The 23,167-nt window shown below is 40.8% G+C and overlaps 1 protein-coding gene across 1 annotated transcript; it reads left to right on the top strand.

The window, feature by feature from the left end:
- The first annotated feature begins 1,246 nt into the window (after window positions 1–1,246).
- syndig1l (synapse differentiation inducing 1-like) lies at window positions 1,247–21,053 on the top strand. The gene is made up of 4 exons (XM_035524314.2): window positions 1,247–2,010; window positions 6,414–7,027; window positions 13,086–13,223; window positions 17,112–21,053. Exons 2-4 carry the CDS (start codon window positions 6,536–6,538, stop codon window positions 17,268–17,270), a joined length of 789 nt encoding a protein of 262 aa, XP_035380207.1. The 5' UTR covers window positions 1,247–2,010; window positions 6,414–6,535; the 3' UTR covers window positions 17,271–21,053.
- The last annotated feature ends 2,114 nt before the right edge of the window (window positions 21,054–23,167 follow it).

Here is a 23,167-nt window from a genome sequence, read left to right on the forward strand (position 1 = left end):
TTTCTGTGCTTTATCCAGATTTTCCATCACAGGTCTCAGTCAGTGATACATTCATTGTGGGTTCCCACAGAGAGGTGACAGAGAGCACAAACAGCTTCGCCATCCTCATAAAATTGCCATTAAGAGTCCATGTCTCCAGACTGCACACGAGACAAGAATGAGAGAAGACATTCATTTACAGCACTAATGTTCTGTGGCAAAAGGACTGAAGTCGTTTCGCCACAAACAAATTGGATATTCGACTCATCAAAATTCGAACACACAGGTATCACTGCCCCTTTTCCTGAAGTGGTGAGGACACATGGGTGAGCGCTCTAAGCCCAGATTTAGGCTATATATAAACAACCACAAAGCGAACGATTGAAAATGAAACCTGTCTTTCCGTTCTGATTGATGGCAGTTTTAAACAGAGTTTGCTTGTCCTGAGCTTGCGCACGTACCACTACAGAGGGTGACAGGCAGTCACATGAAATGTTGTTCACCCTGGGCTGACGAAACAACCGCTGGCCACTGAATCAGAGCTGGCAGGCTATTATGTGCGCCGCTAGAGACACTTTCCCACTCTTTTGCTTTCATCCTTGCTTTGCCCATCCTGCGGTCACCTTGAAAAATTAACCTGAGAGCTTTGACATGCGGGCTGTTCTAGGGTGCATGCTTTGTGCTTTGTGACAGTTGCTGATCCCTTTTCCTGTTTCTAGTGCGAGAGAAGAACTCACACTGAACTCATGACGCGTATCAAAGAGAATTTTAAAGCACTAAACCCCTATAATCACACTAAATTACTCTTCTCTACAAGAATCTAAGAAGCAAATAAAAATGAAAGCAATAATAATAATAATAATAATAATAATAAACAAAATCATGGTTAGCAAAGCAAAACAAACAACCTCACATACCACGCTAAAATATGGACTTAAACGCGCTGTTTATTCATGTTATCCCGCATTTGTCAAAGATCACCTGCATTTCCTCCCTAGTTGAGAAAGTACAAGGTTTGACCATATATACTGTAAGATTTTATTGTACCTCTGGGCTGTCTATATAGTAGCTTTTCTTTCACCAACTTTAACGATATGTACATAGACTGAAAGCGGCAGAGGCAGTGTTAAAATTCTGACACACTGTTGTAGTGGCACCGATTAGATGCCTCAAGAAAATCCACTAGCGTTGCCACGCTCTTAAAGGACAGTTTAAACTCCACCCGCTTGTCTTTGACGCCTTCGTTTCTAAATTAAACTAAGTTCACCAAAAGCCAGGATTTTAGATTCCAGGATACATATTATATATTTTGTACGTATACTATTTAGACAGCGTATGATTTCCTAAATTCTACGGTTGATAAGGCTGTTCATCTCGCGTGACGGTTCGCCCGCGCTATAGCCGGCTGACTATGGGGATGGAGAATGATACTCACACGAAGTGTGAAGGCTAAATTCGCGGCTGAGCGACGATTCGGACACGAAAGTTGCTCGTACCTATCCGAAAATGAATCATAACTGCTGATTTAAAGAGAAGGAAAATGCGGGGACATGCGAGGAGCTCCAGACTCTTGTTATCCTCGGACTTAGATGCTATAGATTTTTTTTAATTCTTCAGTTTAGTGAGCTGTATTTTCACCTGCCCTTACCCGTTAAATTCCGCAAACTATTTTACAGTATTCTAAATCTACCGGGGATCAGTCGCAGTACTTCGATGGGGGCTGTTGTTTATAATTTGCGCATGTCAAATGTCGTGATTATCTGATTGTAGGCTATTAATTCAACTACTGAATATCAGTGAGACAGACACCAGAGCAATCCAAGGAGCGTAAATGAGAAGCGCAAGTAACTTACCGTGCCTATTACAGGAGACTGCAACCTGATTCATGCGATGCGAGACTATGTCGTTCTAACGTTTTAAACGCAAAGGGAATAACTGATGCATACGCAACACGAAACAATGTTCAGTGAATTTAGTGGATTTTAGTGGATTTTCTTCATTCCACGACACTGGGATTATTTTAGTCCACTGGTAAGGTACTCTCACTATATTTAATCTATTTTAAGATCTGTTGTTTATATTGTCGTGTCTTGCTACTATTCTATATTCTATTTGCTTGCGTGCTGAAATTTATACGCTGAAAAATACTGGTGTTAAATGTAGGCTGTCAACTCTAATTACACTGAATATAGACTGTAAAATATATGAGAGTACGGCAAATTTACTGTAGCCTGGGATACTGTATATTGTAATTGTTGTACATTGCAACTTGCTCATACATAATTTCGGTCAGTGCTTTGAGATTCTGAAAAAGATCTTATTTTCATGGTTCCAGTATTACTTATCTGTTGTTATTGACTATAGGTCAGTGTTGACTGTATCTACCTTTGAGAGTCATTTACATATTGTCTTGCTGGACAACATGTTCTTGTGTGTGTGTGTGTGTGTGTGTGTGTGTGTGTGTGTGTGTGTGTGTGTGTGTGTGTGTGTGTGTGTGTGCGCGTGTGTGTCTGAGTGAGAGTGTGTGAGAGAGAACTCTCTGACTTATATCCTCATTGTTATCAAAGTGGTAGCAAAAGCAGAACTTCCTCTCAGATCTCTCTGATATTTTCCCTTAACCCTAAGGATTTCACATCACTGCTAAAGTCAGACTATATGACTAGGGTTAGACATAATCTAGCAGCTAGGATTATGTACCTCAGTAAATACAAGCACCTTCAAGTACACTTGAATGTAGCTTGATTAAAGGGCTTCTCCTTCCTGGGCACTTTATAAGAAACCCCTCAGATTTCTGACATCATATACTTTTGATCCACATATTATATCCACCTCACTCCTCCTTGGGCATCTGGTCTGAGCCTCATAGAGCAATGCAACCTAAAAGTTTTTCATTAGCCTTCAGTTCTATTGCTATCCCTGTTTTTCCTTGGACACTAAGACTGTTTCCCTTTCTGCTTTCACCCGTTAGAATTCTGCAGGGGCATAGGCTAGTAAAGCTTAGCTGAGGCAAAGCTGAGGGAATTTGGTTGCCCCTCAGCACCACTAAGGAAGTGTCATAATCAATGAGCAATGAAAGCATGTCCTGCCACGTTCGTGCTGGAGTGTCTTAAGTGTCTAACTGTGGAAGAGTTAGAGGAGAGCTATTGACAGTCTCATTCTAAATGATTTAACATCTGAAGTGGAGATTTCTGGCTTTTTGAACATCAGAAATGTCTTTGGATGGGAAGCATACAGCAAGCATGTTACAATGCCGCATCGATATCAAAAGGCATCAAGTTAAAGGCTAAACCTGTGGCTTGTGTACTCAGTTGAGGTGCAGGGGATAATAAACACAACTAACAGTCCTCAAACATGGTCAACCCAGCAGCAACAAAGATGAATGGCATATAAAACAAATTTATAATCTGCTGCATCCATAGCTACCAGGCCGATCCTCTGATAATGCTTTTGTCTTGTGATTATTTTCCTGAGGTCACAAAGCAGGGATTGATTGACAGCAGACTGATCTATTAAAGCTGTGTGACTTGATTTGAGTGAAATAGCTCTGTTTGTCACAAAACAGAATGTGTCTTTACATAGAAAATACACTGTATGAATTTGACATGCATACTGTTTGTTTCTGTATGCACAGACATGCACACCAAAGGGCCATTGCTTTTACCACTAGGACCAAATTCTTAGAGAGGTTGTGACTACATGTCTGTGTCATCTGCTTGATAAGATCATCATTTCGTGTGCATTCCAGAGGAAAAAACATTTAATTACATTCTAAAATCAAAGTCACAGTTTCAAATGACAGTAAACTGAACATTTCAGAAAGAATTTTAAGGAAATGTGTAAAACATATGTGCTTTCTTTAAAAGACAGCATATGTTTTCTTATCAAAATGAGCAAAGCTGAGATCCAGAACCTTATTCATTGCATTATTAGTCACGAAACATGGCATAAGGATCAGGGTAAGATAAAGAAGTTACTGATCTGATTGTAGTACACTGCCAGTGCCTGGTTTCCAAAAGAATAATAGGATTAAGTTCATTTTAAGGCGCATTCCATCTTATGGTGCTCTGTCCAGGATTTTTAGAGGGTAGGCCGCAGTTGGTATGTTGTTGGAATGACTGCTATAATCTCAATCTCCAGATGGTTCCTCCCCTCCAGCTGCACCGTCTGGATGTAAGTGGCACCTTTTCTGGGGGTGGGGGGTGGAGCCTGTGGAGTACAGGCTACCATTGCCTCTGCAGGCTGACAGCCTTCTCTGCGGAACATACATTTTCTCAGCACTGTTACAGATGATTCATGTGAAATGTCAAACAACATTGTGGCACAACCATTGGCTTGACATACTTCCTTTATTTGGAGTTAATGATATCCTCAAACCTTTGTAGCACAACATAGGACAAATGTAAAAAGGCATCCATATTTAGGTTTGTTTTTTTATCTAGCAGTATTGCAAAGACCCTTACACTGAAATAACTTTGGGGGAAAATAGTTCTGGGTTTTGTACATACTGGGCTTCAGCATCACAGGGCTCATGTGTTTCTTTGTGACAAGCCAGGTTTAGGTTTAGAGGAGCACAACTAGCAGGCTTCCATGGCTCTCTGTGGTCTTTATGGAGCAGATTACTTGTGGAATGTGTTGAAAATGGAAATGAGGTCAGCTGTGACCTGCATAATATAGGGGATGTTGGCACTACATGCATCAGACATGTTTTCAGTGTAGCTCTGTTTTTATCAGTAAAAAACTTGCACAGAGCATGAAGTGACAGTGACAAACATAAACAAGCTCACTAGCAGCTAAACATCCCAAAATATCCCTGAAAGGACTAGCAAGGCATTGGATTAAATCAGACAGTTCCAAATGAATAATTATTTTGCCCCTGTGAAAGCAAAATAACAAGGAGCCATTGGAGCACATATTTATAGAATAAACTAAATAGCTTACCACATTTGGCAGTAATGCACTAATATAGTTTGGTTTGTTTTAGATGCAGGCTACATTACAAAACAGTTTGTTCATCTTTACACAGAGACTAATTTCACTTCTTTGCTACAGTAATGCATAACAAGAAAACACATAAACACCATAAACATTGAGAATGTCCCACTTAGTTTTACCACCTCCTAAAAAAGCTTTTATTTCATTCATGGGAAGGCACCGGAAAGCTAGCAGAGTTCCAGGTGGAAACAAATGTCAGGAAATGATGGATCTTCAGTAGACACCGAACACAGAATCCAGGTCAATACCATACAGGATCCAGTGCAGTGAAGAGAGATGAAGGAACAATTGGAGTGATGCGTGGAGCTCTCTCTGTTCCATTCACAGGGCTATAAGCCATGTTCCAAGGAAGTCATGAGGTGAAAAGTCAACTTGAGCCTCATCAGTCTGGCTCAAAGCTCGCTGCCTGGGCTTGGCATCTAAACCAAGCATTCTATCCTTCAAGTGGAGCATTCATGTGTAGTGTTCATGGGGACTGTTCATACAGTTGCATCTGCACTGTGCAGGACAGATTAGCACTGTGATGTAGTCTGTGTACTGGGTGAATACAGACATCATAAATTATGATTTAAATCAGCATTTTATGACCATTAGCCAAGTTTTTGTCATGTTGTCATAGTGGATCACATATGAGTAATATAATGAGCCATCAGCACAAATTTGACCAGAAAATGAAATAATCTGCTTTTTATGTGATTGTGCTGCTATTTTAATCAGACATCATTAAGAGCAAAACATGAGGATGCCCACCAGCCCCAGCAGGTCCATACCATTTCACCCGCCTCAAATCAGTAGCGAGAGATGGTAATGGGACTGAGGTTAAAAAAGGCAAAAAACAGTATACCTGAATCCATCTAAAGATTATCAGCAATGAATACATTATTCTCCTGAATGACCTATAAGCATCGTGGTCATATCATTAATAATCACCTGTCAGTTTTCTTTTACTTTTCTCATTTAAATAGCACAAAGCTAAAAATGTCCTCAAGATCTGCTGTGGGATGAAATTTGTGAAGCTGTCTCTGGTGTTTAATTAAGATGTCTGCACTCCCCACAAATACAGATAGGGGTTATCTGAGATTTCCTGGGGCGGCAGACCTAAGTTAATTGAAATATGCCTGATAATCACAGTATACTTGACAGGGAGAGATGGGTGTGGAGCAGCCTAGGGAAGTAGTGGTGTGTGAATCTTACTATGGAATGTAAAACTGCAAATTGGTTTATGTGTAGGTAAATGAAGTCCCTCACAAATAAAATATTTTCTTCTCTAATTTTTTTCCTTCTCTAATCTATGCACTCTGACACTGATAGCAATGTGTTAGCTGCATGATTGCCTTCTCTTCCTCAGCTATCTTGGCAGCCAAGTCTTAATAAACTTACTCCATGTGTCCAGTAACCCATTTCTCTCTCGTGCCCCCAACCCCCCAACCCCTTTCCTGCAGCTCACAGCCTGTTGAAAACCATTACCCTTTGTCACATCAGTCCAGTCAAGGTCACTGTTCCTGCTCCCACCTCCCGCCCAGCCTTAAACACCAGACAGTTACTCTCCTGTTGACACTATACAATGGAGAGCCTGAGTGAGCTGCAGAACCCGCTCCTGGAGAAGAACAGCAAACACGTGGTCAAGGCTGACTATGGCTACAGGAGTGGCTACCCAGGGAGTCAGTACCAGGAGAACATCATCAACTACTTTGTGACGAGTGGCGGAGGTGGGGGTGGGGGTGGAGGAGGGGTCGGGGAAGGCGTAGGCGAGGCTGGCGTTCCGGTGGGAAATGGCAAGGCTAAAGCCCAGCTTCTGGATGCCACCTCGCTACACCTAGCTGTGGAGGCTTTCTACAAGCCCAACCTCATCCTTTACAAGGATGAGGTTACAGTCAAGGGCAAGGACTACAAAAGTGAGTGCTGCGAGACTACCTTCACAGAAAAGAAGGAGAAGGAGACTGCGCCGGAGACTGCTGGCACGGAAGAGCCACAGGCCAAGTTACTGGATGAAAATGAGGCAAAGATTCAGACGGTTTCTTACGAAGTGGAGGAGGAGGAGTATGTAGAGTATGAGGTAAGACCACAGAGGACATAGGCACTGAGTGAAAATGTGTATATATATATATACATACATACTGTATATTTAGAATCCTTCTACCAGGTTTTGGATGCAGCTGATTTATATAAAAATGGAGAGCAGCTCATTTCTGATAGCTGGCTTTTAATAGCTTTAGCCAGAGTCTCATGGGTAGCGTTAGTTTTGACTTTCATAAGCCTGCAAGACCACTCAAAGTAACAGCTGTATGTTTCACAGGCAGGTTCATTATAAGACTTAATTGTCCTCTTGGAAATGTAATTAAAGTACGATGTCCAACATATTGCACAATGCACAGATGAATAAATGCACAGCCTTTACAATGAGCTACCTGACTAACCTGACGAGCCCTCGCTAATGTGATGAGACACCAGAATGAGCTCTAGTGTATGAGCAGGTGACGATGTGTTGGATCCCAGTAAATGAGGGAGTTGAATTGGGACAGTGGACTCGTGTTTACTGTTGAAGGTGTGAGACATCTTTTGATACCTTTGAACACCAGTATGCTTATCTGAGAGACACAGTCTGTGTCCAAGGACCTTGGGTTTTCCTCTCCCAGGAATATTACTCCATGCTGGGCTCTGAGCAGCACCCAGTCTCCTAGCATTCGTCTCATCATATCAAAGCTACACTGCGTGATCCTCCTGGCTATACCGAGATGTACTGCATGCACTTCCCACAAGATATATATGGAGCTAAGAACACTGTAGCCTGTAAGAAGGCTGTAACCTTTTATGTGGTTAAGATTTCATAAAGATTTGCCACATAAAATGTTATAGCTACTGTTGAAAAAGCTGTTTAGATAAAAATGAAAAGTAAAAAAAATGACTCACAGTTCAAAGCAAAGGCAGTGCACTACACCATATACACGCTGCCATTCTTAGATCAATATTAGAATATTTGGTTATGATACAGCAGGTCATGGGTTGTAATCTATATATTTTCATTTGAAGGCTTGCGAAGCAAAAGAAAAGTCACTTATGTCACAACTACATTTTTGTTTTGTATTTGACTCAAGAGACATTATCTCTTGATGTCACAAAGAGAGTACCTCTAGTTTTCTTCAGCTTTAAAAGCACAGAGGCTTTCGGCTGTGGCAGTGATACAGTGTGCTTTAAAGTGCTCTCACAGAAGCTTTTCTTGTCACTTTCCATCGATAATCCATACCCTCAGCACAGGCCAATGTATAATGTTTGTACAGGTGTCAGAGTTGCATCTCGCTGAGTTCAGTGCAGGCTGCTCGCCCATGTCAGGGCTTTGGTTTGTTCACTGACAGCTTGCAGAAGCTTCTACCACCTCCCTCTAATGGGAAAAAGATGCTAATGGTCCTTGTGTTTCCTTGTGGATGGCTTTCTGTGTCACCAAAGCCACTTTTTACCTTTTTAAACCCCAATTTAAAGCTTTCTGCTAGCCCTTAAGATCTCTCCTTCTCCCAGAGAGAGCAGGCTAAAAATGTATTATCCAGAAAGGATGGAAATGGGCTCAGTGCTCTCTCTGATGTTTAAAATGACAGGGTCTACTGGAGAAAAAAAGGGATTATACCCTTTCATCTCCAACAGTTTATTAGCCTAATCCAAACTCTGTAGCTTTAAGAGGCTCTTGTCAGTGTACAATTCCTTTTACAGTTCTCAATTGGCCACCTTTTAATACTAAGAAGATGATAATGGTGATGATGATGATGTTGGGGTGTTTATTGCACTCATGAGCTCTGTCTAAGTGGGAACGAACATTATTCTGGATGCAGAATTCATTCAGTGATCTGAGAAGCAAATATTTTTGGGGTGATCACCCAGTGCTCAAGCATTCTTCTTCTAATGACTTTCATTTCATACACAATATGCTTGGAGTTCTGAAATGGCAAACATATTCTGACAAGCAGGAGAAAAATTATTCTCTGTGACACAAGGAATTGCCATGGTTGTCTGTCAAAATGTTCTTGCTTTTTTAATTGATTCCAAGTTGATTAGCAAATCAGTAATGCTGAGTGAACCCAGTTTATTGATAGTCTGCAGCAGTAGTCAGCATTCTATCCCTCATCAATGTTTTTATTTTTGAAGATTTCAGCTGTAGAAAATTCAGTCCGTGCTATTTCATGTATAACCCCATAACTCATGCACATAGATGACTGTACAATTACTCATGCCACTGCACTCTAATTTTGTTGCAAGATCTATTGCACACAAGAGTACAATAATTACAATAATTCCAAAACCATTCATCTGTATTATTTGCAATTCACGTTAAAAATCAGGACACCAATCAAAAACCGAACCCGATGTTGTTCGAAACAGTGATAGAGCCTAAGAAACATTATTCTGAAGTCAAAATGAATTGAGTTGGGCTGTGAGTGCATATGGCTTATTTAATCAATGAGACTGCAAAGTGTCGGAGTGCAGTGAAAAAGATCCCAAAGCTGATGAATCTGCCTGATCCTGGACACAAGTTTTGATGGAACACCGCTATGCTTCAAGAATATCAGGTAGTTAAACTGGATTTATAGAGAGCTCTTAAAGGACTCACATAAGCAGACTTTTGACAGCAAGACAAACACTGTGTGCCAAAACATTTTAAATATGAGCATTTTAAATGTGGCAATACAAACCTGTAAATCTAATTTAGGCGAGGATGATACTGAGCATGGCTTTAGCTAATCGAACTAAAGTGTGTGAATGAGGGTTGCATGTCTCCACATCAGCAGTGGTGAGAGAGCCGAAGCACACAACGCGGCTTGCATTCTTCAGCCTTGCATGAAAATTAGACATTTTGTTGCCTTGGTAAAAATATAAAATTATGCAGAACTGGATTATTAAAGATGTCATTTTCTTCCTGAAAAAAACTGAAAGCATTATGACTATATATAGATTTGTATTCATGTAAAAAAATGTTCCTGGCACCAAGCAATCTATGAGTTTCTCAGAAGCCTTAAAAAAAACAATAACATCATCCATCTCATTCTTGATCTTATTACTGCTGTATTTCATAACCCTACTAATAGATTACGAGAAAAAGTGATTATGAGTGTAGAGATCTGTCTCCCACTCTTATAGCTGTAGTGTGTGGACCTCCACAGCCAGTGTGAAGGGCTCAGTTTATAACCTCAGAGATGAAGACTCACCCCATGGGCCTTGAGCACAGGTCCTGAGCTCTACTGTCTAAATCAGACAGGCTTATTAACAGCCCAGTAAGCTGCTGCTTTTATGGGCACCTGGCATACTCTGGGCATTAATCAGATGCCCTGAGGAATTGTATGCTCATGACCTGCCTGCTGAGAGACTGAGTGCCCAGTGGGGCATGACTTATCTCCCCCATACACACGCGCACACACACACACACACACACACACACACACACACACACACACACACACACACACACACACACACACACACACACACACACACACACACACACACACCATGACACCATGACCACCACCCTTCATGCCTCTTGAGTGGTTTCTCACTAACTCATTAAAAATGAATGTGGTTGTGTTTCTGTTCTTACCCCCCACCCTTGCTGACCAACCCCAACCACTTCTGCATGGTGGTGACCTCCCGGTGACATCACTGCTGTGAACAGTTGGCCCTTTGCTGGAATATAATTGGCTCCTAGAGCTCTTCACCTGCTGCCATATTCGCTGTGCACCGCGATCCCCTGGCGGTACATACCATCCTCAGCACCGGCCGCCTCATTCACTCTCTGCCCCAAACGTTAATTTGCATTTATGTGCCCGTCCCTGCAGACTGTTTACAGGCAGCTCGACGTGTGGAGCTGAGCTGGCGGCAGGATTAATTCACCTCCCTGTGTTTGTGTAAAGAGGATTCCACCCTGGGAGAAAGGTGAACTACTGCAACCGGTGGCTCACCTCACAAACAGGAATGCCAAGACCAACACCGGATTGCTTCTCAATTTGAACAGTCATTTTTAAAAGCTACCTCTGTACATGGCAAACAAAAAAAGTATGAGACACAGTTCTGATTGAAGTGGTTTGAATAAGCAGCTAATTACAAGCGCATATAGATCCAGTTCCTGCAGGAAAGGAGAATACTCAAGCAAAACCTTCATACATGACACATACATAATAAGTGCGAGAGCACAGGAATCGATCTGAAATGAAATGAAGTGCTATTAACAGGGAGATGGATTGAAGGGCGAGTCAAAAAGAGGAATGGATTTTCTCCTTTTCCTTATGCTGGGGAGCCAATTTAGCAACATAAATTACATGCTCACTCTCTGGTGGCCCCTGCCACACTGATAGGATAAAACCATCCATTAATCTGTCATGACCTGTCAGGAGGCTCCGTGGTGGTGACAGGTCACTCTGGAGGAGGCACTTGAAAGACAGTAGCCATGGCTATAGCAGAGCATGCTAGACTAGGTTGTGAGCCCAGGTTGTGGGGTCTAGCCAAAGACATTAATGGGATACCTAGGAAATGACAACAGACATGGGCCCTGTTTCTGCTTGCAGGTTCTGTCATGGGAGAAGGCTGGGAAATAAGTGTATAGCCAATTGGAACTATGGCAATTGAGCTCTGTATAGTCACTGGTATTGTGTGTTTTTCTGTTGTGTGTGCAGTGTGCACTTTTGTGACATAAAGCTATGACAAACATGCCACTTTGAGGAGCCATTCTGGGTCTTGTCTCATTGTGTGAAGGCCTACTTTATAGGCTGAGGGCAGGCAGGAGATGTATCACCTGCTTTGTAGTTCTTGGCATTGCAACATCATGCAACATCTTAATATCAATTGTTTTTTTAATCTGTGGTTTCATGGTCTCATAATAAAGACAATGGCTTTCAAAAGTTCTATCAGAATTTTACAGATACATATATCAAATGATAAATATTTCAGTAAGCCATTTCAGTAATTCCATTCAAAAATGACACAGGGAAGTTCTAGAAACAAGGAATCTCTATTTCCAAGTCCATTTGATGGAAAGAGATCACGTAGCTTTTATAGACAGATTCTTATTACATCATTGGATCAGTTCCCAACTCCAGGAACCAAATAAACTTCCAGTGCACTGTAGAGAGGAAACTGACTAACACATTCCCAATGAAATATTTATATCCTCTTACACAACAGCAGGTGTGTGAGTAAGAGCAGAGAAGGGAGACTGGGAGAGAGACCCTCACAGGTACCAGTGGGAGTGAGCACACAGACATTTGCTTAACATTAATTTGGACACTTAATAAATGATATCTGGTGCTGGAAAACATATCTGTTAACCAAATGCGAAAGTCATATGCTGAGAAGAACCCACGAGCTGCCCCCCTGCCCCCCCAACCTCCACCTCCATCAGCACCTGCAGGAAAGAAAATGCCCTGACATGAAATCTGACAACCTGTGAACAAATGGGCCCTTTTCTCCCTCTTCCTTTGACATCGAATCTAATATTCCATGTTATTGTAGATAGAGGTCTCATCTTTGCAGATAAAGCCTGGACGACAGACTCATCCCTTCAACAGGGATGATTGCAGCTTATTGCTTTGCCCACTGAGAGTGAAGCTCAGTGTACCAAACCCCCCCCAAAAAACTCCATTGTATTTGAATCTGCACATACTCTAGCAAATGCGACTATTTTTAGCCCTCTCCCCTGTGAATCAATGGCAATGAAGACAAGGTCTGCCTCTACAGAAGTTATTGTTGTGGCCTTGAAAACATTCAGGCTTTATGGTTATAAATCACTTGTGGCACAATAAACCTAGAAACATACAGCATTTGATACAGTACAGCATATACTGCATTCACATACATCCTTATGTAAAATTAGATTAACTACTGTGTGACTTGGTTGTCTTCAAAATTAAATACTATGTATATGTATATACATAAACGGATCTAGGTATCATGTCTTTAACTGAGGGAATGTCATACATAAATCTGGGGCAAAAATTATGGCATTCGGCTTGCGCTGTGTTTGTGTGTGTGTGTGTGTGTGTGTGTGTGTGTGTGTGTGTGTGAGAGACAGAGAGAGAGAGAAGAGTGCATATAATGGCATACATTACGGTGGGTAAGCGCCTTGTCTTCCTCCGCAGACGGACTGCTCCAGCGACAGCGAGAGCGAGGATAACTTCATCGTTATTCCACCCCGAGATCACCTGGGCCTCGCCATCTTCTCCATGCTTTGTTGCTTCTGGCCTCTGGGCATCGCAGCCTTCTACTTCTCTCAGGGGGTACGTACACAGCTCATCCGGGCAGCCCCTTCAGGCTGGCTAATCAGTGCTGGACTGCAGAACGCAGGTGTGAATGAGGAATGTTGTGTGGGTGGGTGACATGGCAGATGTATACTGCTGCAATACTCAAAGGTGTCTTCACTACACACAATATGCATTGCAATGCTCTGGTTTTCTGACAAATTTGCTGACAGGTCGGTAACAGATGTAATGCATCAGCAAAACAGGAGTGCCATGTTTAAAATGTTTATGACAAACTATGTACAGTGAGGTTTGCAAGTATATAAACGACTTAGGAGGAAACAGGAGAGAAAATCTAACAAGTTGTAAAAAGTAAATAAATAAGGAATTGGCATTATGGGACAGCATCCGATCAGCCTAACTGAAAATAATCTTATAATGTGACAGCACTGCTTGTTGTAAATGAAAAACAGTTTGACAATGTTGTTGAAGTACTGAGAATATCCACAAAATGGCTAGAACATTGCCCAGAGTATATTGCTCCCCTCTGTGTCTCAGTTGCCATCTTGCATAGTGCTATGGCTACCTGTTTATGGCTAGGACCTTGAGGTATACGTGATCAAAAGACAATCGCCCCCACCCAGATGCAAGTGATGGATCTAAATGAGTATCTGTCTTAACTCAGTCAATGTAAGAGCAATTTTCCCCTTTATTTCATCCTGAATGCTTGGCATGAATCATTTGCTCCACGCAGATGTTTAAGAGGCTTTACCCTATTGTAGTTAAATCTCTCCAAAGTCTGAATCAGCCCCACTGTTAAAGAAAGGCAGATTACTTCACATTACCCTAGGCCAACAACAAACAGATCTGTCAGTGCCAATGACAAATGATGAGCATTGTCTCCCTTCACATCAAAAACAGTACAAACACTTTCATCCACCAAACCTTCTCAGGTTGGTGTGACAAGGTTCATGCTTATCAAAACACAACTGTTTGAGCTTCCACTTACACAGAATTTATGTTTTCCGAGCAGATCTTATCTGTTTTTCTTTTGATTTTTTTATCGCTCTTATCTGCCATCTGAGACATGGCAAGTGGTGTCAAAGAGTGAATTATCTTGTCAGGGGCTAATTTAATTCTCTTAGAGTAATTATGATAATGATGGTGGTGTTTGGAGAGTGGCTGACTCTTTTGGATGTCTGCCTGAGAATCCAGTGTTAGAGACAAGCTGGTGGAGATAGGACTGTCTTTACCATGTCTCCGCTGAAATGAGGCACCTTCCTCTGAATAGATTCACTTGCCTTAGCAGCAGAGCATGGCAGAATGTTAACAAGAAGGCCTGCCCACTCTGTGCTTCTTGCTCCTCCCTCTCCACACCTGCTTCTATCTATGCCTCTCTGCCAGCCTTGCCTTCTGGGGAGAAAAGAAGATTTTCACATTAAGACTGTGTACATGACTCACTTCAGTGTGATATCTGCAATAGCGATCTTAACATTCATTACAGCAGTCTTAATGGCATGTTCTTTGTTCAGAGTGTTATGAAATTGTGTGTGTTTGTGTGTGTGTGCATGTGTGTGTGTGTGTGTGTGTGTGTGCATGTGTGTGTGTGTGTGTGCATGTGTGTGTGTGTGTGTGTGTGAGTGAGAAGGGGGTTACCTCAACAAGCATATCTCTCACAGAGAGTGCGAATGTTTATGAAACAAAAGTGACAATACATGTTTACATGATAAGTTGGAGTTCAGCGAAGGCTGACTGGTGGCCAGACAGAACATTACTGACAGGCACCAGGCGAAGGAGTGAAAATCGATAGTGTTTTCCTGGGATTAGGAGGTCAGATTCAGTGACAGAGAGCGGTGAGCCTCCCACGCCTGGAGCCATGTGTGACTAGCAGCTCACACCTTTGCTGCTGTGCAAATCATTGGGTAGAACAGAGACCGGAATGCAAAAGGGAATGACAAAACACACACACACACACACACGCACACTTGCTATCACGTATACACACACAAGCACAGGAGTGCACACACACACACGTACACATATACAAACACACAAGCACTAAACATTTCTTCACTCACATCCATTTGTAAAAAACAGGGTAAAGAATACAGGATGCTGTTAAACATGATCTAGGTTCATTTAGAGTTATGTGCAGTTGCAGAACCATCTGTTTTGATTTTGTCCATGGTGAAGAAATGAAGAAAATAGATTTTTTTACTTACTGTATACACACATTTAAACAATTTACCCAAGAACCTGTTTTCATTCAAGGATTTGCAAGGCATGGCAGCAGTATAATACATTAACTTGCTGCATTAATGCTGTATAGAGGCTACCTTGATTCACAAGCAATAGCTGCTCTGTGACACAGAGTCCATTCACCCAGCCAGACTCAGTGAACCCTAGAAGCCCTGCCTTTGGGGAGGCAAGTGACATACCTCCGCTTTATTAGTTATGAGGAATGTTGGAATGAATTGATTAAACAATTACAGGCTTCTTAATAGATGATTTTATGAAAGAAATTAAATTGGAACAAAGCTTCTCCTCTGAGTCCTGAGTATATTCTTTCCCACACAGCGCTCAGGGAATTACATTACTAGATGAACCTGGTGACAGCCATATTAAGAGTCTTTCTTTTCGTAAAAACCCCTTCAGAGTGGAGGGTGTAATTTAAGAGGTGTTTTAGCTCTAAATAGTGGCCCTAATGCATATTCCTCAGAATAATAATAATAAAAAAAAACAATGACATCTAACATTGCTTTCGCACGCTTCTCGTTGGCATGGAAACTAACGCGTGCTTGTTTGATATCTTGTTCTCGTGTTTACCGCCGGTAGTCCTACTCACAGAACCTATTTTCAACACATGAAACGAGCAGTGTGACAAACGAGGTTGCTTGCGAAATGAAAAGCCTGTGCGGTGAAGGTGGCGCCGGTCCCCCGTGTTCCCGCCACGTCATGTTGCGCCGCTGCGGGCTGTGGCTGAAGGCCCTGCGCGCCGAGCTTCCGCGTGGTTATGATGGGATAGTTGAGGAGAGACGCCTGGCGGTATTGAGCCCAGCCATAGCCAAATCACCGTGACAAAGGAAATTTCAATTAAAGCCAGCGAATCCATGTCTCTCGCCAGGGGAACCTCGGTTAGCAAATAATAATGTGCTCTGTCAACTGAGGTTTTGTGACACATGCAAGTGGGACAGAATGAACATTTTCAGGGATACGGTTTACAATAAAAAGATCGCTGGACACAGTTCCAGGATTTGTGAAATAAATTAAATATTGTAAAAAAGTCAATACAAGCCAGTACGAATGCAAATAGGATGTAATGAAATTAAAATGTTAAAACTGAATTTTTTACAAAAGCTTAGGCTTTTGTACTGTATAATATAATAAGGATGTACATTAAAATCTAAAACAACACTGAAAGCTTATACAGAACACAGACATTTATGTGCTAAATCAAAGTATGATTTATTTAAGACATGAGATATGGATTGTCTTAGACTAAATCTCATGCCCTATTCAGAAACATCCATTAATAATAAACCAAGTTACTGTAATTTTTTTTATTGTTCTATTAATCTTTGCCCATTGCTTACAAGGGATGCTGTAATCATTATGATTCTCACTTTGAAATGTGAAAATTGTTCTGCTGAAAAGGAATCAAAGTGAATTGTTTGAGGGTGCCAGATATCAAAGCACATAAATACATATAAAAACCCAAAACAAACAAGCAATTAATCTCTTGCCATTTGGGGTTTTCTCTTTCTCTGGAAGAGGCATAACTGAACAAATGTATTATTTCAATGTCTTTCATTCTCCACTACATCATCAGCAAAGCAAAAGATTTTGCAAATTAGTCCTGTGTGGAAAATCAGGTCACTGTAGCCCTTTGATCATTCACCACCTCTTTCCTCTCTTCATTTCTCGCAGACCAGCAAAGCCGTGACAAAGGGGGACTTTCCACTGGCTAGCATCGCCTCCCGAAGAGCCCTCTTCCTCGCTGCCCTGTCCATCACTATTGGGACGGGTGTGTATGTAGGCGTGGTGGTGGCCCTCATCGCCTACCTCTCCAAACCAGGTCACATATAGCAGGGTCCTTAAAAGACCAGAAAACCCTTTCAGATTGCAGTTATGCGTAATGCCTCTGAACCTTAGGCTTATTTCCCCTTACGCACATATCCCTCCCCTTGGACTTTTTGTCATCCCTGTATAGAGAGAGAGAGAGACAGAAAAAGAATGGGAGAGAGATAGAGAGAGAGAAAGAGAAAGAGAGGGATGAAGCCAGAGAGGACATATGGGAAAGCTGGGAAACGCTTCATCAAAACTGCGCCTGAGTGAATGGAATGCGTGTGCAAAAACAGCTTCAATGTTTTGCATAGTTGCCGAAGTTATTGCACTTCAAACAAACAGAAATTGCATGGCAAAACAAGGCATCCAGTTAAGCAAATCCAGAGGCAAACCATTCCAAAGGACACGACATAAGGATTGAAAGGAAACCTAAGTGTCCTTGGATTTGTTTGTTTTTTTGTTTGTTTTTCCCTCTACAGCCAAGCTCCATTTTAAACCAGAAGAGATTCATATCCCTGTTTTTATTAACTTACATAAAGCATCATCACTGTCTAGGGTTCAACAATAGATCAACAATGATTCACCGCTGTTCTAAGATGGTGTATCTGCGTCTCCCCGTCCAATCTCAAAAACATTTCTGAACAATACTGACTGAAGCTTGAAAAGTCAAATCCTCTTATGTGTTTATTCTCCTAAAGGTTAACAGAGCCTAATACTGAAACCTGATTCATTATGGTTTTAAACCATAGAGGAAAAAAGAGAGATAAACATCATGCTTGGCTGTGCACCCTTGTGGTTTAAAATCCAGTATTCCTTCTTGAGAGAAATACATATGAAAACAGTCTCTGATGGTTTCCATGCACTTCCCACTTATTTTAGGGCTCGTGCATCATCTTTTGCATTCTTTGTTTCCCATCACTCTGATCAAAGCCCAAAGCTCTAGGATTTCCACTCCTCTGCCCATAGGATGCCTGTCCCTTCTTGAAAAAGACTGGGAAGAAGAATCAGTGCTTTGAATCCTGACCACCAGAACAACAACAGTAAACAAAAAAGGATACACCATGCTGTCCTCCCTCCCACATATCTCGGAACGTCTCTGCCTGATTTCGTCAGAATGTCTTGAGCTTCTGTCAGTGTTGTTCCAGCTCCAGCAATGAGAATAGAAAGAAGTAGGACTGGACTGGCATAGAGACACATTCAGATTCTATTTTCAGATGTTTCTTAAGAACAGTGTGATGTGTGGTGCTTTAACACACAGTTGTGGTTGATTTGAGCTGACAATGCTCACACTGATCCAAGGAAGTATGAAGTAATATATATCTATATAGATGAAGTTACCACTTTCTCAGCGGGTTGTGGGAAAAATGTGCTTCGTTTTCAAGTCATAAAACATCTGATTGAAATGCTTAATAATGTATTGCATGGCTCCAGGCAAGGCTCTAGTGGAGCATATAAATCAGCACAAGGAGGATGCAGTGGTCTGAGGCTGGCTTTCCCACAGCAAAACCAACTCAGCTTGACTTTGGTGTGTAAAGAAAGTATCATGTGCTAAACTTCAACATGCTGATACAAGCTCTCAAACTGGTCCAGTGTTCCTGTTTTAGCCAGAACAGAAATAACAACATTAATTTGTTGCTTCAGCTCTGTGGTAAACAAACAAGATGATTACCATATCCATCAAATGTAGGTTTCACAAGATTTAGCTGTAAAGGATTCAACTATGACATCTGGATCCAGTAATTCCACTGTGGAACTGAAAGAGATAGTGATAGATTTGGTTGCACTAAGGGCCAAGAAGGAATATGTAGGAATATATATTACATTCTACCTCATAATAAATTCCCCCAGGTCTCTGCAGTTATTTGATTCACAGGATGAAAATGTCTTGTCCCTCAAATGAGAGAGTTGGTACCATACCAATGGTTTCTATTGAAAGAAGCAAAATATTTTACACAGAGCTTGACTCGAGGTATCCATCTAAAGGACAGCAGTCTGCATCATGTATAAGGCACTCCTCTAGTGATTATACTCAGTATATGGCCACATGTAACACACCAAAGGTGATATGATTAATCATTGTGAAAAACCTGGGCAAATGTCTCAAATTTAATTATACTATAGCAAAAATAATTTCGGTTAGGACTTTTTGTTCACATCTGTGCCAGATATTTTACTATACTTCTTAGACACTTCTAAAATAAGTGGCTTATGGTAGTCTCAGTGGGCCTTCCAAGCTTCATGTGGTTGTGTCCTTACAAAACTGACAACATGCAGTGCATGCTGAACTATGACAGGTAACCAGTTAAGGCCCCATGGTGCTAAAGACTTATAAATCTAGTCTGAAAACAGCAGCATCTGACTAGGACAAATCATTATGCATGACTTTGGTACTTCATATCAATCAGATTTGTTGAAACTATGTCCTTACCTAATTTTGTTGGTAGCAGGTCTAGTTTGAAATAGTTTGATCTGTGCTATATATAGAAAACTACTTCTTTTGCACTCAAAAGCTTTGGTCATGCATGTCAGCTGGCACAATTAACTTCCACCGTAGCCCAGCCATCAAACTAAAGGAACCTGCTGAAAGGCAGCATCAGAACATACATGAAAACAAATTTTTTAGGTTCGAAATGCCTGCTGGTCCAATTAAAGGATAATGGCTCAAAATGTCCCAACATGTTGAAAGTATTTGTTATCGAACTCAAGACATTTACTATCTACCCTACATGGACAAACACTATCTGATGGTATTTATCACCACTCCATAACATGCCAAATGTGACCATGTCATGACATGCCAGGTAAATAGCAGAATGCATAGATTGCTTGTTGTGACCCTTAAAAATCCAGTCTTTTAAAGGAGGATGCATGATACAAAGCATTGAGCCTCTACAGGTCTCTAAAGGCCTGTGATTCACAGCTAAGCTCCGTTGATGTTGCTGCAAAAAGCAGGTTTCAGCGAATGGACTTCCACTGTGTCCACTGAAGCATTCAAAGCTAAGATTAGACACTTACAGTTTGACTGCACCAGCCATGCATTAGTCATACCTGACATTTACGCTTTACAATTAGCTTCCCATGATGGTGGTTTCGAAGAGAGCTGCTGCTCTGTGGAGCATAGTTGGAAATAGCACAACACAGTTATTCTTATGAAAAGCACTTGTGCTGTGGTGATCAAGCAGATACACGTGACTTGTATTTGTTTTGCATTAAACAACAGAGGGACTTAATTTGGACCTATTTGAATTTAAATATTGTGTTATGTGTTCATTTCGTTTAGTTTTAAAGTGTTCCTATGTCTTTTTGTCTGAACACTTTTTATGTTTTATGGTGACTTCTCCCAGCGGATGCAGTGGTGATAGGTCTATTCTATGTTAGTGAATAGTCTTCTTGATATGACCAACACTGTAATTAAGTCGTGTACTGTATGTTTGACATTTGGAGATTTTCATGGCAAATAGCAATCCGCATTGTGTTCTGTTTGGTGTCATTCAAATGATGTGTTTCTAAGGCTATTGAGGTAACCTGGTATGGAACAGTGTTAAACAACAAATGAAAGTGTGTTGAGATAATTTCCTTTTATCAAAATAGACAAAACATTGACAGAAGAGAAGAGTTTACAAAAACATGATAATACTGGGCTGATTGTGTTATGTAAGTATTGTTTAATCTCTTTTATGGCCAGAATGTGCTTGTCATAATGTGAGTTAACAATGTGTAAATATTGCTAATAAGTTCTAAAAAGATGCAGTATAAAATAAAGTTTGAGACAAAACACAAGACTGTTTTTAAAAAACTGAAGGAGTTATGTCTCAGAAATTGCAAGGCAAAGGGGTGAGTGTGGCTATGATCCTTTCATTATTACTGCCTATAAGATGTTATGGGCATTTCATCACATAGGTTATAGTACCATTTAAAAGAGGTGTATAAAAAGACCAGCAACTGCCTAGAGAATGACAAATGAAGAATGAAGATACAATTACTGTTCATCAAAATAAAGTCACAATCTAATAAACACAGAACATCAATTTAATTTTAAATGAGAACAAGTTAGGCATAAAAATATGTTCCATAATCCACAAATTTACTGACAGACTGGTATCTTGCTTATCTGGCAAATTTCATGACATGTTTATGATTACTAATTCAATTTTCCTATTTGCAAATTAAGATAATGATAGAACATTTACATTTAAAATCTTTTTAGTTTTGCTGGCAAGATATTGAATAAGGAGAGAAGAATAACAATCATGCATGATGACTTAACAGGAGCATCTCTAATTTCCAAGCATAGTGGATTAAGTGCTGAAACATGCTCTTTATACAGCGAGATATGATTTATCTCTAAATTGCTACATGAAGTTTGTCTCAATTTGTGATTATGCATTACCCTTTAGATAAAGTTGTGCACTTTCTTTAGCTAATAGGTTTTTCATAGATTTCTCCTTTTTGGGTTTTTGATATTGTTTTATTCATCATTTTTATAATGTTAAATGTCAGATTCCCAGGCATAAAAAGCATTTAACTATGCTCAATTCTTCATTAAATCTAGAAAACGTGCCATTTTATTGGAGAAAAAAATGTCCACTGGATACACAGTGGTTGGTTTCTTCCCAAGCATCTGCCATGTTATATTATGGAATTATTTACATTTGTTCTTCTGTTTCCTTATATCTCCAGTGAATATTTGTTTTACTTTCATACAACAGGGGGCAGTATAATGACTTACATGTTAGCTGCCAAGAAAATATGTGGCAGAAAACAGGCAGATGGGTTTCACACTACATTTGCTCCAGCATATTTGGATAGTGTTCGGCTAGATACCTAGATACCAGACTCCACCTATCAATATCTCGCAGTTTTGTGAGATTTCTTAAAGAATCTGATAAACAAGGGCAATGTAAACTGTGGGGAATATCCACGTCAGCCACTCAGGTCAATGAGTTCTTATCAAAATGTCACAGTGTGAGCTGCTGCAGTCATTTTCCTGAAGCACTGAAGTCACTTTGATCCACCCTGTCCTTCTGGATATTATATAGGATTTTCTCATTCCTTGTATCAACATTTGGGTTTGAAACTTTCTCTTTCAGAGTTATGGGTTTGAATTATAACTGAGAGAGGGATTATTTTATGCTTCAGGCAGACACTGTAACCTTTTTTTTAAAAAAAGATATAGCTTCTTGATTTTACAAGTGTCTACAAATTGTATTATGAGAAGAGTGCTGCACTGCTAACCCTCATAAAATTGTAACCACAGGAAGAATCAGAATATTAACGAATGCTGTTTCCATGGCTGAAACAATATACAGTCTTGTAGAGCTACCTCCAGAGCTTCAGGTTCATGGAGAATGGAGGTTTTCCATAAACACCTCCTCAGTCTCTCAGTCCTGTGGCTGTGTAAAATCCTCCAGAGGCCAGTTGGCTGGCTCTGTGTGCCTGACTGCACTTGCTGGCCAGTCTTCCATAGCCTGGTGCCACTGCTCAGGAGACTGGTCCTGCCATCAGTTGTACCGGTGCTGCAGCACTGTGGTGATGTGTGCCCAGCTACCAGCCCAGCATCTACTCCCCTATGGCCACCAGAGGTAACCAGACGCATTAGGAAACTGTTGACACAGAAATGACAATGTGGTAATCTAAACAAAGAAAACTCTCAAGGAAATCTTCAGCAGTGAAGCTAAAAGCACCTGTATACTGTAAGACTGAACCTGAGGTTATGTTTTAGTCTCTGAAAGTGAAACATAAGATAGGAGTCTCACTGTAATAGTGACAATGTATTAGACCTTCAGTAGAGCTTTGAGTAATTACACTATCCAAACAATTCAAACAGTTTTAAGAATCTAAATAGTTCATAAACCCTGATTTTCTACTGTGTTCAAAGTTTAATCAGGATGATAATATGAGGAAGTAATTAATCTGGA

This window comes from Electrophorus electricus, chromosome 7 (assembly GCF_041902795.1).
Source record: "Electrophorus electricus isolate QZ-2024a chromosome 7, ASM4190279v1, whole genome shotgun sequence".
NCBI lineage: Eukaryota > Metazoa > Chordata > Actinopteri > Gymnotiformes > Gymnotidae > Electrophorus > Electrophorus electricus.